Source organism: Gopherus evgoodei, chromosome 14, assembly GCF_007399415.2.
Source record: "Gopherus evgoodei ecotype Sinaloan lineage chromosome 14, rGopEvg1_v1.p, whole genome shotgun sequence".
Taxonomy (NCBI): Eukaryota; Metazoa; Chordata; order Testudines; family Testudinidae; genus Gopherus; species Gopherus evgoodei.
Window position 1 is genome coordinate 14466150 of NC_044335.1, and position 16105 is coordinate 14482254.

A 16105-nucleotide genomic window follows, 5' to 3' on the forward strand; every position below is an offset into this window, starting at 1 on the left:
TTCTTTGTATATTTGAGAGACAGAACACAAAAAGGCAGGAGGTGGGGGAGCCTGAGACCTTTTATGATGAGCCAGGAATGAACATTTTATAGCCAGATTAAAAGAGGTGATAAAAATGCTGTCAAATTTATAATTATCCTTGAGTTGCTGAGCTTTGCTTTAATTCCACCTGATTAAACTGAGGCATGGCCTCTGTCTTCAAATACACACAAACTATGTTTCCTGTAAAACTGGTCACTTTGCATGTATTATGGCAGAAGGATTAAGATTTAAAATTACACCAAATTTCTCCCAAACAGCAGCTAATTTAACTTGATTGTGTCTGCACAATGTTACACCATGAAAAAGAAACTCAAGTTATTGCTGTTGGTCATTATCGTTTTTGCTGGATTGTGATTTGTGGCCTCTATAAGAGCCTATTCTAGTCAAAGCATCACTGAAAGTGGGCACCAACAAATAACTGATAACACTGCTGGTAAGTGAAGGATAGACTCCACAGTTTTAGCTTGGGAGTTGCACAAGCATTCAGTGTTTGACAAACCAGTCTTTATTTTCGTGGTCTACAAAACTACATTCACATTATAGCATAATTAAAACAAGGACAGGATTCATGAATTGATGAAGAATTTACAATTTAAGCCAAAGAAAAGATAAATTATTTGCCTGAAATGTTTCACTGAGCCAGGATTCATACAAACAAAAGTGTTGGCAGGAATACACTCTTTTGATACGTTTTTCTAATGACTGAACTAAGATTATAGTATAAGCCCTTAATTACTCGAAAGCTTGGCTCCTTACAGAAATGCATTTACACAGGAACATTTACCCAGGAACATTTAGCTCCTGATGCTGACTTTTCTCCTATGTTATTTCCAGAGGTTTTTTTCATAAGCATGTGTCTTTGCAGAGCACATTATGGAATGCGCTGATGCAGAGGTTTTTGTGGATATTTCAATATGGCTCTAGAATGTGAGGTTCCATATTTATTATCTCCTCCTGACTTATGCTGTAAAGGCCTGATGCTGCATTCCTTACTCCAGCAAAATTCCTGTTGAAGGTAGCGCTGGGCCACAATTAAAGCTCCATATCAAGACCCAGGTTTGGGTCTGAGTTTGCAGCTTGAATGCTGACGGAGGCTAATAGTTTAGGGGAGCTCCTCATACCAAAAGGATGATTACAGTACAAAAAGGTAACTGTGTGTGAAACTGCCCACTGTCCAGAGAAAAAGGTGTCTCCTGTGAGTGCAATTTGATTATTTGCTCCTATGTGCACCTATTTTGTTGATGCAATTTAGTTGCCTGCATGTGAAAATATGATCTTACTTATGCCATGTGTGCGTGTCTATTGGTAGGAAAGGGTGATAGCGGATTTAGTTGTGCTTTGTGGCATGTTGGGTTTTGAGATGGCTCTAGATAGCATGGTGCCTCACGCTCTTTACATCCTTCACCTCTCTCTACACTGTGTAGTCTGGCTCTCATAGAGAGTGTTTCAGGTCAGCAATGAGACGCATTGGAAGGGCTGTAGGAAAGTAGAACACTTACTCCTAGTTGACTAATGATGGTGCTTGGTTGTGTGTGTGTGTGTGTGTGTGTGTGTGTGTGTGTGTGTGTGTGTGTGTGTGTGTGTGTGATTTCTATTTGAGTGTGTGTGTGAGAGAGACAGAGAGAGAGAAACTCAGGTTAAAGTCACTAAACAATTCTCACTGAAGTTCTTTTGCTGATGACTCCCGTTTCAAGCACTCTGCGGAGGCTAGTTTTGCTTAGCAATGTATATTCTGTATCCTGTTTGGGTTTTTTTGGTCTAGTGCCTCACACTTGACTGTCCCTTTCACATCTCAAGTAGAGTTAGTTTTTATCACGTGTCCAGTACCAATATACATGGCATCCTTGGAAGAAACTGGCACAGACTGCATGTGTTTTGCAGGGAACATATTGTTCTTGGAAAGGCTTTGGCCTGTAATTGGCTGCTGTACAAACTATTGTGTCAGGTCCTTGCAAGAAACTTCCAAATAGCCTGTTAAAATGTTCTGAGCCATTGCAATGCATATCTTTCTATGGTAGATTTTGCAAAATGGTGGCTAGAGATTTAAGCAGGTAAAATCCTGTTATTGCTAATGAAACTTGTGAACTTAACTCCTTGCATACAGGTCTAAGAATGTACCCCACTTTGTGCTCACTTCACAGCACCAAAGAAGCTCTCTAGTAAAGTTTTTTAATTGCATTCATGATTTCACATGCTCAGAATTCCTCACCCCTCCTCCCCTAGCCCACCACTTGCCCATACAAATATATGTTCCTTTGTAAATCATATGTAAATAGTTCTTTTAAAATTCCATGATACAGAGGAAGAAAATCTCAGAAACATGACCCAAAGGAATATTTCTTTGAAAAAGTGGAGACTGATAAAAAAAAAAGCCTAATGGCAGGTTGATAGAAACCTCCTGTGTGCCATTATAACACCAGCTAGTCCTTTCTCTCAAGGTATTTCAGAGATACCACCTATTGAAGATACATTGGCAACTTTTTTTTTCAATTTTGTGCCTCAAAGAAAGTGGGAACATCATCTCCTAATGGCTATTACTACTTTGTGTCACTGTTTTCTCTGCCTCTGGTAAATCCATACAGCAGTTTCAAGAAAATATACTGTATTATTATAAGTTGTTATTTGTACTGAAATAACACTTACAGACCACTACCAAGATCAGGGCCCCCTTGTGCTGGGCACTGTAATTATTGAGAGTGTGTGTATGTACATGCATGTCTGTGTGCAGACAGACAGCCCCTGCTCTGAAGAGCTCCATCTAAACAGACAAAGGGAGAAATGTAATATTAATGTCATCCCCACTTTACAGATGAGGAATTATGCTCAGAGAGATTAAAGCCCAGACTTGCAGAGGTATTGAGGTGCCTAAAGATGCAGATAGATGATTAACTCCTTATGACTTCCAACAGGAGTTAGGCGCCTAATCTCCAAAGGTGCTTTTGTATCTACAGCTAGGCACCTATTTGCATTTTTAGGTCCCTAAAAACCTTTGTAAATCTGGCCCTGTGTGATTTGTCAGGAAGCCTATAGCAGAGCTGAGAAACAAACCCTAATTTCCCAAGTCTAGAGCCTACCCTACTACTCAGAGATTTCTGGTGATTGGATTTCCATGAGTGTCCCTTTCTCATCTTGTCCCTCAGTGCTGTGCAAGAGGTGTGGACAGGCCCTGTATCAGCACTTGAGCGATGCTGGAATGTTCCAGAATGGTGTTCTGGTATTTCTGATGGGGTGTAATGAAGGGGGAGCACAATGAAGGAGGGCAGGAAGCCCAAAAAAGGGGGATAGGGATGCTGGGTCCCCCTCCCACTGCCAGGTCTGAGCAGCAACCCAGAAGCCATGGCTTCTCATCACGGGCATGCCCAAGGCAGCAGTGTGGGGCGGCTCTGCAATGAGGGATCAGTTGCCTGCATCCTCACCCAATGGGTAGCCCCTGCTGGCGTTCTGGCACTGTGGGCTAGGAGGGGAGGCCAAGGCATGGCCAGGAAGGGAGGTGGCAGCTGCTGGGTCTACACTCAGAGCTGGCCAAGGGGGAGGCTTGGGCAACCCTTCACTGTGTCCTGTGCCTGCCTTCCCTATGGTCAGAACCACAGGCACCCCCTTCTTCCCCCAAGGATGAGGGAAGGCCCATACTGCTGCACAGGCTGAAGGGTCCTGGCAGGAGTATAGAGCCCTCTCATCCCCCTTTTGCTGCCAGTGAGCACGTCAACTCATAGTGGTGACATCAGGGCTTCTTTTTTTAGGACTCAAGCACAGCTCTATATAACAGTCTTCATGCTAAACATCCTCCCCCCCCCGAGCAATTAACAGTGGTCTGCTCCACAAGAAGTGGAGGTACAAGGGCACAAGGAACCTTCCTTCCATACCCTCCTTATGCCCCAACTTATGTAGTACATCTAGAGACAAGGCTGAATTCAGTCCCTGTGCTCTCTGAGTGCAAAAAACCCCTTCCTCCCTACTCAAAGGGGAGGTGCTTGCTACCCATGGGAGTGGCAGGGAGGAGATGGGGCTGGGTCCCCAATGCTCCCTGTACCAGCCCATCAAGCAGGATTGTAGCACAGGAGGAAGCAGATTCCACCGATGGCTAGTGAGCTCCTGTGCTCACCCTGGGGCAGACAGCTTGATCTAACTATAAGTAAACGAATCAATATGAGTTCAGATGCATTTGTCTGCACTGTACTGCACTCATCACTATAGACACTAAAGTACCTCCTCAAAATGCCAATATTTACAGCCTCGAGAGGAGGCAAACTTAGTTGAGGGAGTGAAAAGGGCAGGATGTCCTAATGCATTTGAAAATGCCCTTCAATTTTAGTTTATTTAGTTCATTAGTGAATATGTCACCAAAGGGTACAGAAATATTTCTCTTTCTGCTGGTTTCTTTCCTTTTTTCATTCTAATAGCTGTGTGGAATAGAGGGTAAAAAACTAGTAACTAATAAGATCTTAGGCCCCAAGTCAACAATGCATTGAAACAGTGCTGAATCAGAACATCAGTGAACTGAATACATCTTACATCATTCCCGCATGAAATCTCTTCTCTTGCCATGCTTTAGTAGATTATAATTAGAGACGGTTGAAAAATTTTGAATGTTCAAAATTTGTAAAAATGATTTTGATTTTTTTCCAATTATTTTTACAAAAAATATATGGATTGTCAAAAAATTGTAAGTTTGATATTTCCAAGAAAAAAATGAATTTGTTTTGCAAAAGAGTTTCTATTTTTTTTATTATATTTAATAATGAAGCTTTGTTTCTGAGATGTAAGCAAAAATTACAGAAAACTCCACAAACCCATTTAACAGAAAACAACCCACAAGCGTTAAAGGCTCCAGGCTCCATATTGGTTATCTGATCTCTGAACAGACTTTGCATGTGTTGTCATTCCTTCAAGCATGAAAGACTGGAGTCATTTAAAGCCAATGGGGTGTGCTGTTTGCCATGGAAAAGGAAGAGCAAGAAGAAATGGCAGAGTTAGTAACAGGTCTCTGAGCTGTACTTTGGACCCTGACCTGGCTGCTGGTCTTTCTAGTGTACCGTGTTGGTATTTTCAAGGCAAACCTTATTAATTATTATTATTATTAATTATTAGTATTTAAGAACAACAAAATCTCTTTCTTTGCATCTCATACTAGTTTGTTTGATGGTGCTAAAAGAAAGCAAACTGACAGTGGGAACAACTGCCTGGTGGCCTCCTTACAGCATGCAGTAAATGAGAGCTTACGAGAAAAGGAGGGTGGTGCATTAATAGAGTCACTAGTAGGCAAGACAGCTATTCAGTTTGGTGAGGAGGCTACTCATGCTGGGAGGGTATAGTGCATCCCAGGCTGCACGCTTGCTCCCAGCAGAAATACCCATTTCCAAATGAACGGCTACTGAGCATCTCCTTTCTATAGTGTGGATAACACCACAGTCTCCCCATATGCCATTCCCCCATGCAGAAAAGCAGAGTGTGCATCTCAACAAAGACTCAATCCTGTGTCCATTGATGTTGATGGTAATGCTGCCATTGACTTCAACTGTGCAGGATCAAACATTCTATGTAAATCTCATCTCTGCGCTCTATCAGCATCAAGCAAGAACTTAGAACAACAAGAAGCCCAAGGTATGAAAATAACTTCATGTCCAGAACCACCAGAGCTGATTGGGAAATGGAATATATAACTAGCTATGTGACTTTTTTCATGAAGTAACCTGATTTCCAACTACCAGACATTAAGACAGAGAGAACTTAGGACCCAGATTTTCCAAACTCTGCATGTGCAAAAATGCACAGAAGTAAATGCCTACTTTGCAAATGAACAGTCAATGTGACATGGTAATTTACACACTGGGGGATGAGTGAGGATCCTAGTGTCTACATATAAAGACTAAATTGTATGACATATTAAGGAAAAAGGACAAAACAAGCTTTATTGTTAAGTGTTTAAAAAAAAATTCGAAGGATGATTAACTTAATTACCTGAGGGTTCAAAGGCCAGATATTTATCTAGTGTAAATAGGCATGGCTGTGCTGACTTCCACTATATAATTATGATCTATTTAGAAAGGAGGCGCATTTCTCAGTCCTTAATCAGAGACATTTGATACAAGCAAAGTACAGAAAACTATCTGGATTAAAATTATATGGGGCCCAATTTTCAGTGGAACCTCAACCCAACCTCAGCTTGTATGAACACTTCTTTTGCATACCCAATCCAGCAGTCCCATCTGTGTACTTGCATACCTAACTGGTGGGACTTTTGCTTTCTCACTGTGATCTTCTGTTAGAGATACATGACAGGTGAGGTAATATCTTTTATTGAACCAACTTCTGTTGGTGAGAGAAACAAGCTGTTGAGCTTACACAGAGCTCTTTTTTTGGGTTCTTGAACAATCTTCTATGTCCTGCTGCTCTTCATGTAGGCTTTTGAAATGAAGACAATTAGGCCATCTTCTCCTCTCCCCTTTTGCAGCATGGAAAGGTGCAGAATTGCCCTAGACACATGGAGTAGGTGTGGGGAGGCCCTAAGGAATGAAAGATAACTATGCACCCACTGTGAAGTTGCTTCTTGTCCCTCTGGGAAAAGCTCAGCTCCCTCAAGATAAGTGGATATGGGCAGCCCAAAAGGGGAGGAGTTGAGGAAACAGCCTGTCTCTGTAATGTGTTCCCTTCTCAGGATAGAGTGCAGTTTGAATCATCACCTGTTATTGTTCTGGGCAGAGAAACACAAGCTGAGCACTCCCCCATGCCAGGAATTGTCAGCTGACCAGTTATAGGCATTTCTGGCCCTCAATGCCATCACAGACAGCACTATGGAGAGGCTAGAACAGGGGAGGGAACCTGGCTTATTGTTTGTGGGGTCACAAACTCTAACTCCTAAAAACTTTACTCATGTGATCAGTCCTACTTACTGCAACAAGACTGCTCACATAAGTAGGATTTGCAGGAGCAAGCCCCAAAAATAGATTATTAATGGAGAAAGGGAACCTGAGTATTAATAAAGTGGGGAAAGAAGAATATGCCCAATCATTATTCAAAGAGTCGTTTATATGTAAGACACTGTAAACTGAAATTGAATTCACTCATTTTCATGTGTATAAATCCATAGAGTTGTGATTAACTCTCTTTAGTGCTAACAATTACAAAGGTATCTACTAGGGGCAGATCCCTAACTGGTCTGCTTTCACTTTGCTAATCACACTGTTATTTGTTAGTTACAATGAGAACCACTGCATTTGAATTGTCTGCTAACTGAGCCCCTAAAGCCCAGAGCCCAGTCCTGCAAGGTGTTCAATGTCCACAGATTTCAGCGAAGATGGGGATGGTCAGTACCACTCAAGATGCACTTAGGACATTGCAAGATCAAGACCTAAAGATGTGTGAGGACTCATGCTTTTATGTTATTCCTTTTAGGTCTTCATGTAAAAGATATTTGGGAAGGGGGAGGTGAATTTTTTGCACAGCTCTTTAGATAGTTTATGAGTCATCAGTGGTGCCAGAATTGTAAATTATGAAAACAGTCTAAGGGCCACATTTTCTAAGAGTTCCAGATTTTCAGAAAAGCTTAACATGGATATTGCGCTCTTTTGAAAATCAGGCTGTAAATGTGCTAACAGCAGCTACTAAGCACTTCTGAAAATCTGGCCCTTATTCACTGCCTGTATGAGAAGAGCTTCTTTGAAAATAGATTCCCAATTCTGAGTGTGAGCATAGGAAGAACTGTCCTGATTATTCTGTTTAGAAAATCTGGCCCCTCATACATGAGAGACAGCTCTGTGTGGCTTAAAAAGCTAGAGTTATTGTTGATGTTTGCTGGTGGTTTGAGAGGCTTTTTTAATATTGTTTGTGGTTTCTAGATAAAAGTTATTTCTGGAAATTGCAGTATATTGAGGAGCAGAAGCTTTCTTTGTATGTTGTAATCAGACATTGCGGCTTCAAAGGCCAAAATCTCAGCCATTTGTTACCATTCACAAGTGCTAAGCCATGTTAATAGAAAAGGGGGGTTGTTTTGGATGCCGCATGCAACTTTACTTGCTATGTGTGTTATATTCTGTAGCTCAGAACAGTGTTCCTCTTGCCAACTGCAAATGCTTGGTACATTAGAAGAGAGGGGCAAAAAGATTTGTATAAATGCGCGATTGTTCTGAATATGTAGGCTGGGTAAGTATGGTTGGAATTGGGGTTGTGACTCTTGAGAGCAGCAGGATGCAAATCACAAGTGTTACTTTTACATTCCACTGGAAATTAAACAAACTGGGTCTGAAGAAACTGTGCTCCTTTTTTAGGACATAGACAATTGCAACCAAAAAGCCGTGCAGCAAGGCTCAGCAGGTGTCAATACTGAGGAGGCAGCAGTAAAACAAGAGAACCCCAAGGCATTTGCCACAATAGACAACAATAATTCTGTCATGAGTTTCTTTAAAATGCTGGTAAGTTTTTGCCTTCAGTTTTGCTCTATGGGGAACACCTTAAAAACAAAGACTGCTTATTAAATTCCAATCTATATGCATTTATGAATATCTAATATGTTCATTATCTTGGGTATCAAAGATTAATGTTGTAAAACTGAACTGATGCCTTAGAGAATGCTTAGATTGATAGGGAGAGAAAGAGTCTGTGCCATAGTTACTTAATGGTATTGATTAGGAAAATGTCCTCTACTCTTATAGACTGTTTTAGAACGCAAGTCATTCAGTTCTGTTAAAAATATTTTCCGTGACTTAAAACTTGCTTTGAAAATGTCTAAACATACAAACAAAACAATCATCACTTACTGACAGCACAAATGTAAGTCAAGGAAGAGACAGGAAAACCATTAAGTACAAAGAAGAAGAAGAATTGTTAATGAAGGAGAAAGCTGGGTAATGAAAATACTAAATTAGCAATGCAAAAGGACAGCAAATGCCATAGGACATGATTGGGTTCACCTTTAGGGAATAATACAACCTGTAGGTTTGTCTAATGTATTTTTTATTTTGATTTTTTATCTTTTCAGACTCTGTCTCAAAATTACATTCAGGAAATGAATTCACCTCATATTAATATGCTATATGTCTTTCCTATTTGGAAAGCAAAGTAGACTTTGCTATTTGTAGGTTACATGTGTATTCTTTCCCTTATTGTCATAGATAAGCCTGTTAGGTTCTAACTAACTGAAGAAATTTCAGATCTTTCCTACTGAAAGAAGTTGAATTTGGACATATTTCATCCACTATTACAGTATTTTGTTTTCTCAAATATTTAAGGTTTCACCAAGCAAATCAGAAGCCAAAAGTGACTCTGAGGACAAGGTAGGCAGTTTGCTTGATGTTTTTCTCTCTGTCATTACCATTACAGTGTGCTCAGACTGGCTTCAATGCTATCCTTTCTTCTCCTGTGCCTTCCCTTCCTCTGTACATGAGGTTACTGTTTGTTGTATGAAACAAACAGTAACCTTTCAGAAATAAAATAAAAAAGAAGAAAGATGACCATAGACTAGTCTATTTTTTCCATTCCGTTTCAAATACTGTGTTGAATGTACTACTTAATCCACTTCCCATGTTAGACGTTTGAAGTTGAAATAGTAATATTGTTATACTGGAAGTTATTTAGATTCTCAAACTAGATGAGTTTGGGATTTCTGGATGAAATTCTGGCTCCACTGAATTTAATTGCAAAATTCCCATTAACTACTGCAGAGTCAGGATTTCTTCATGATTTTGGTTATACAACTGTGCAAAGCTGCCAGTGAATATAGATATTTTTTTTGAGGCCCTGCATACAGGGCGACATTCTCACCTATTTGTACAGAGGGTCACAGTAGTCCTTCAGCACAGCAGAACTGTAGCTACTCTGTGCAGGGTGTGGCCAGCTGTGGATCAGGTCCATAGGAAGATGACAACACATTCTGCTCTTGCTGGAGCTGGGGGTCTAAACCAGATGCTATTCGTGGGAACATGCCCACAAGCGGTCTGATCGAACTCCCATTTTAGTCAGTGGGAAGACTTCCAGTGATTTCAGTGGGAGCAGACCTGGCACCTTCATTGGTCACAAGTATCTATACTAATAGCATGCTGTAGTTGGAGGGGCTGTACTATTCCTGTAAGTAGCTTAAACCTGCACCCTGCTCCTGGTTTGTGAGGTAAATTCTGTCCCCCTCCACCTCTGTATAATTCCCTCTTTGATTCAAGCATTAGAGGACATGGGGAAGTGAGAGTCAGTTTCTCTATGATGATTTTAAAATAGGATAGAAAGAATGTCCAGACTCTTCTAATGTAATACAGCGTGCAGACTGCAGTCTCTCCTACAGTGACATTGCCTTTCCACTGCCTAGCAGCTCGTGAAAATCAGCATAATCTACATAGGCACAGACTTTATTGGAGTTACACTCCTTTATACTAGTTGAAGATATGGCCCATTGTGCCAATTTCTACATGCTGTTACATCTAGAGTCTTGCTGCTGAAGGTAGAAGAGTTATTCTGGATTTAGACTGGTGTAACAGAGCAAAAATTGGCCCATCAAATGGATGAGCTACAGTAATCGTTGTTGTTGTAGCTCTGTGAAGCATTATTATGGTAGTAGTCTTATTATTGTGCAGATCTGAAACCTGGCATTGTCCAAAGTGTGTACATATAATTTGTGAAGATTGCATATGTTCTGGAAGCTGTTTTTAAAAGCACAAATCATTCTAATAGAAACAAGTATGCCTTGAAGGACTGCTCTTGATCTCATTTTGAAATCAGTGTCAAAAATCCTAATGGCTTCATCAGTGGCAGAATTGGACCATCAGAATGTATAATGTAGCCTACAGGAAAACTGTTGACAGTGTGAATTAGACAGGAATTCCCGGTGAACCTGGTAATCAGTTCATATGACTATAACTAAATAACCTCCTATATTATTTTTATTAATTAGATTTTATCAAGTGCATTCAGAGAAATAGCATAAAGAGAATAAAACAGTTTAAAAAGTAGCATTGGACTTCTGTATATTCAGTAATAAAAAATAACCGTTAATGTATTTCTTCTTTTATACCAATTTCCTGATATTCTTTATGTCCCTTTAATTCTTAACAACCAGCCAAATTTTGACAGTTTGGACATGTAATAGATCATGCACACAATTACCTAACTTGTCCACACAACTCTGTCAACTGCCTCTAACTACCAGGGATGAAATTTTCAAAGGAGCCAACAGAAGTAACGCACCCCAAATCCAACTGAATTTCAATGAGATTTTGATACCTAGCTGTCTCAGGAGCCTCTTCAAATCCCAGCCTACATAGAGAGTTGCATGCCTGACTTTGTGAAAACCAGCTTGATATTTCTGCAACATATGACTGTAGATACAGGCACACTGAAATTTGGAAACAAATATGCTGTTTGGGTTTGGTTTGCTAACACGCCTGTAAAAGTAAACATGTCCGGGTGCCTCTAGCAGGATATGAAAATCAGCCTTTGTGCACAATATACAGAGATTGCTGGGAGTGCTTTCTACAAAGAACACATTTTTACTTCCAATAATCTTTTTTCCAGAATTAACACCGTGACTAAGCATTTAGATTGGCAAGACAAATAAATCCTCACTTCTGGTGAGAAATCACATTTTCACCCAATTTAAGAACAAAATAAAATAAAAAGAAGATGTGTTTGTGTGTTTGTTTTGTTTTGCACTAAATTTTATTTCCCCCTACCCTCCCATTTCAAAATCACTTTGGTAGGAAAAGAGCGAGGAACAAATAATGTATTTCTGATAGCGATGAATTCATAATCAATGATTTTGCTCAAAACAGGAACTATGGCACTTTCACCATATTAAAAACTCTGTCAGCAAACAGGAGTACTAAAATTTGACGCTAGTTCTAGTTAGGGCTTGGTCCTCCCCTTAGTTAAATCAATGGGAGTTTTACTATCAACTTCGGTGGGAGCAGGAGCAGCTTTTCTTCATGAATACAACAGGGAACAGTTTTTATAGTGCAACCACTTTGTTCACAGAATAAGTTCTCTCTAAGTATGTGTCTTCATTGCAGAGTTAGCCCATACTCTTACCTGCGTGTTGCCCCTAATTCCACTCGTGACCTCACCCAACTTCGGTTGTGCTTTCAATCCAAACTAGCTGGCACAGCTGGTACTACAGGTTAGAGTCCAGGTTCCACTTCATCTCGAACTTGTAACCCACCTACTTTGCAGTGAGGATGCATTTGAGTTCTGATAGTCCTCCAGGGTCTTCCCACAATCCCCCCCAGGACAAACAGATTCTCCCACAATTCACTAGGAAGGAATCATAGAGCATCTCTTCTTACTGCAGCACAAGAACCATGGGATATGCCCCCAGAAGTCTTAGTGACACACAACTGTGTGCAGCACAGTGATGACAAAGTAACTTGGATCATAGAATCATAGAAGATTAGAGTTGAAAGAGACCTCAGGAAGTCATCTAGTCCAACCCTCTGCTCAAAGCAGGACCAACCGCAACTAACTTATCCCAGCCAGGACTTTGTCAAGCTGGGCCTTAAAAACCTCTAAGGGTGGAGATTCCATCCCTAGGTAACCCATTCCAGTGCTTCACCACTCCCCTAGTGAAATAGTGTTTCCTAATATCCAACCTAGACCTCCCCCGCTGCAACTTGAGACCACTGCTCCTTGTTCTGTCATCTGCCACCACTGAGAACAATCTATCTCCATCCCCTTTGGAGCCCCCTTTCAGGTAGTTGAAAGCAGCTATCAAAACCCTCCTCACTGTTCTCTGCTGCAGACTACATAATCCCAGTTCCCTCAACCTCTTCTCATAAATCATGTGTCCCAGCCCCTAACCATTTTTGTTGCCCTCTGCTGGACTCTCTCCAATTTGTCCACATCCCTTCTGTAGTGGGGGACCCAAAACTGGACGCAGTACTCCAAGTGTGGCCTCACCAGTGCTGAATAGCGGGGAATAATCACTTTCCTCGATCTGCTGGCAGGGCTCCTACTAATGCAGCCCAATATGCTGTTAGCCTTTTTGGCAACAAGGGCACACCATTGACTAATATCCAGCTTCTCGTCCATTGTAATCCCCAGGTCCTTTTCTGCAGAACTGCCGCTTAGCCAGTTGGTCCCCAGCCTATAACAGTGTCTGGGATTCTTCCATCCTATGTGCAAGATGCTGCACCTGTCCTTGTTGAGCCTCATCAGATTTCTTTTGGCCCAATCCTTCAATTTGTCTAGATCACTCTGGACCCTATCCCTACCCTCCAGTGTATCTACCTCTCCCCCCATCTTAGTGTCATCTGCGAACTTGCTGAGGCTGCAATCCATCCCATCATCTAGATCATTAATTAAGATGTTGAACAAAACTAGCCTCTAGACCAACCCCGGGGCACTCCGGTTGATACTGGCTACAACTAGACATAGAGCCATTGAACACTACTCATTGAGCCTGATGATCTAGCCAGCTTTCTATCCACCTTATAGTCCATTCATCCAATCCATACTTTTTTAACTTGCTGGCAAGAATATTGTGGGAGATCGTATCAGAAGCTTTGCTAAAGTCAAGGTATAGCATATCCACTGCTTTCCCCATATCCACAGAACCAGTCATCTCATCATAGAAGGCAATCAGGTTGGTCAGGCATGACTTGCCCTTGGTGAATCCATGTTGACTGTTCCTGATCACCTTCCTCTTCTGTTGAGTTGAATCACACTGTAATAGGATTAGCTGTTTTTTTACAAGTTGTTATTGGCCAAAGTTATCCACTTGACTGGAACAAATCTGCCTTCAACTGAACCATCTATTCAACCCTATTCAACCCTTCACAGTATTCCTGGACTTGTCCCATTATATTCAACCATTTAATAGAGTGATGGGAATATCAAGAGCACTGCAGAACAGAAAAAGGTAAAGAAGAACTGGTCATTGTTAATCTTAATAGCAAACTCAACTATCATATAACAAAAGATCCAAGAAATAGGATGCAACAGTTAGAGGCAACTACAAGGAAAGATCTAGGTGTCAGGATGATATCTAATTCTATGTCGACTTCAGAGCTTCCTGCAAAATACTTCATATTATCCTGCATGATCCAGTGAACAATAGTGTCTTTCATTTAATTGATGGCACTGTAGGCCAAACAATATTTATTGCTTTGGGACCTGGATCACTCAGTGTTCTTGTGGTTTCTATAAGTCAGTCAACTCTGATTGGTCAAAAGCCTGTGATCAGTTGGTAGTTTTCATTTTGGATTTGATTGGTCTAATCTGGCATGTTCATACTTTTGAATGTGTTAGGCCTGATTTTGACTTCATTTGTGTAAATATAAATATAAATCAAGAGTACCTTGTTTGCAATAAATTAAGTTACAGTGGGATAAGAGATCAGAATTAAGCCCAAGACATTTGCAAATAGCAAAGAAAACAAATGTAGATTTAAATAAATATATTCAATAAAAAAATAAAATGTAAATAAAATAAAACATTTTACCATCCCACCTAAAATGAGATTATCACAATGGTCCCTTCTGGCTTTATAATCTATAATCTTAAAGAGCATGTATAATACACTGCACGTTTTTATTGAACACCACTTTACTTTCATACATTTATAAAATGGTTGAATTTTTCTAAGAGGTGGATAAAGGAGAAATCTTAACTGGTGTTACCTGTGAACTCTATAGAGTATTGGCATTAATGTTATTACATTAATGGGGTTAATTGGGTTCAGGAATAGAATTGGCCAAAAGTTGTATGTATGTGTTTTTTTTGTCTTTCAGATAATAATTATTAATGCATTAGCTGCTTTCTTAAGCCCTGCAGAACTATTTACAACTGCTCTCTTTAGTTCAGCTACCCCCAACTCGGGAATGATTGCACGGACAAAAGAATGGAATCCTGTTTGTCTGACAACTAAGGGATTGGGGCACTGACAATAAATCAGTTAGGTATACCAGGTGGTCTAATTTCCCAGATGTCTTGGTGAATAATCCAGTCCCACATGCATCCTCTCCATGGAGCCATCAGGATTTGGTATGTGGAAGCGCACACCCCCCTAACTGGTCCAAATGCTTGGAAGGAACACTGTGAATGTCCACACTTCCACTCAGAAAGTGTCCAAATATGTCTTCATGACCACAGATCAGATGGTACTCCTGATGTGTCTGTAAGGGCAGTGGGCCAAGTCTGGTGCTCAAGATCACTCTGAATGGCCATCAGCTGGTCATTCAGGAAATCCTGAATTTCTAAACATACTAGATTCCACTGCAATGCCTTCCCAGCCTCAGTGATATTCAATGTCATCTCTGTTAGTAACTTCTGGGTCATAGAACTAAGGGTGGAAATGTAACTCACCACCTCTAGCCTGTACTTGGGTTAGCTGAGCTCCAGAAATAAGGCTAGTGGCCTTTTCTAGTTGGCTCGATTTCTTATCATGTTCTTGGCTTTTAATAATATTCCAAATGGCTGCTGCGCTATTGGCCCCATCCCATAGGGATCCGGTCAGGTCCCTCTTCTTCCAGAGGAAATAACCCAGGCCCTCGGTTGTGCTAATTTAATGGCAGCCCCTAGTGTTGTATTAATCACAGTCCATTGATATCCTAATACATATCTTTTTGGTGTAGTACTATATTACATCTGTTGGTTGTATACCTTTAACTAATCTTAGGTACTTTCAAGAGGCATTGACATTAATAGCCTAGGAGAGGGTGTATTACAGAGTAACAGGGGAGATGGCAGGGGCAACAAGGGGCCTGTGGTACTTGTCATTTTAAATCCAATTAGGGAGAGCAATACATACTGAAGGATTTATCCAGAACACAGGGCGCAGCCTGTAGAACAAACCCCAAAATCCAATTAATATCACAATCCCAAGCATGGGTCCCACAATTTTTTTTTTTACCAGTGTATAATTCTTTGTTTCTTCACCAGGGTCAGTTTTTAATGTCCTTTCTAGTCAGGAATCCCTGGACTTTGGCAATTTTAGTGGAGTGAGTGTTTCTTCTTCTTTCCTGAAACAGTCGTGGTTCAGCATCCTACAGGGAATAGGTTACCAGTACACTACCCTGCAATGGTTTTGATTCTTCTAGAAAAATTTAAAGGCACAGTAGATCTGTCAATGGACAATGGAGAGGTTACTAGC

General features: G+C 40.7%; 1 protein-coding gene across 4 annotated transcripts in view; it reads left to right on the forward strand.

The window, feature by feature from the left end:
* BCAS1 (breast carcinoma amplified sequence 1) overlaps positions 1-16105 on the forward strand; it is a 100565-nt gene that overhangs the window by 31263 nt on the left and 53197 nt on the right. For all 4 annotated transcript variants that reach the window (XM_030533496.1, XM_030533498.1, XM_030533495.1 and 1 more), the window contains exons 5-6: positions 8307-8450; positions 9267-9311. In XM_030533496.1, coding sequence (XP_030389356.1) covers positions 8307-8450; positions 9267-9311 — 189 coding nt within the window. The remainder of the gene's footprint in view (positions 1-8306; positions 8451-9266; positions 9312-16105) is intronic.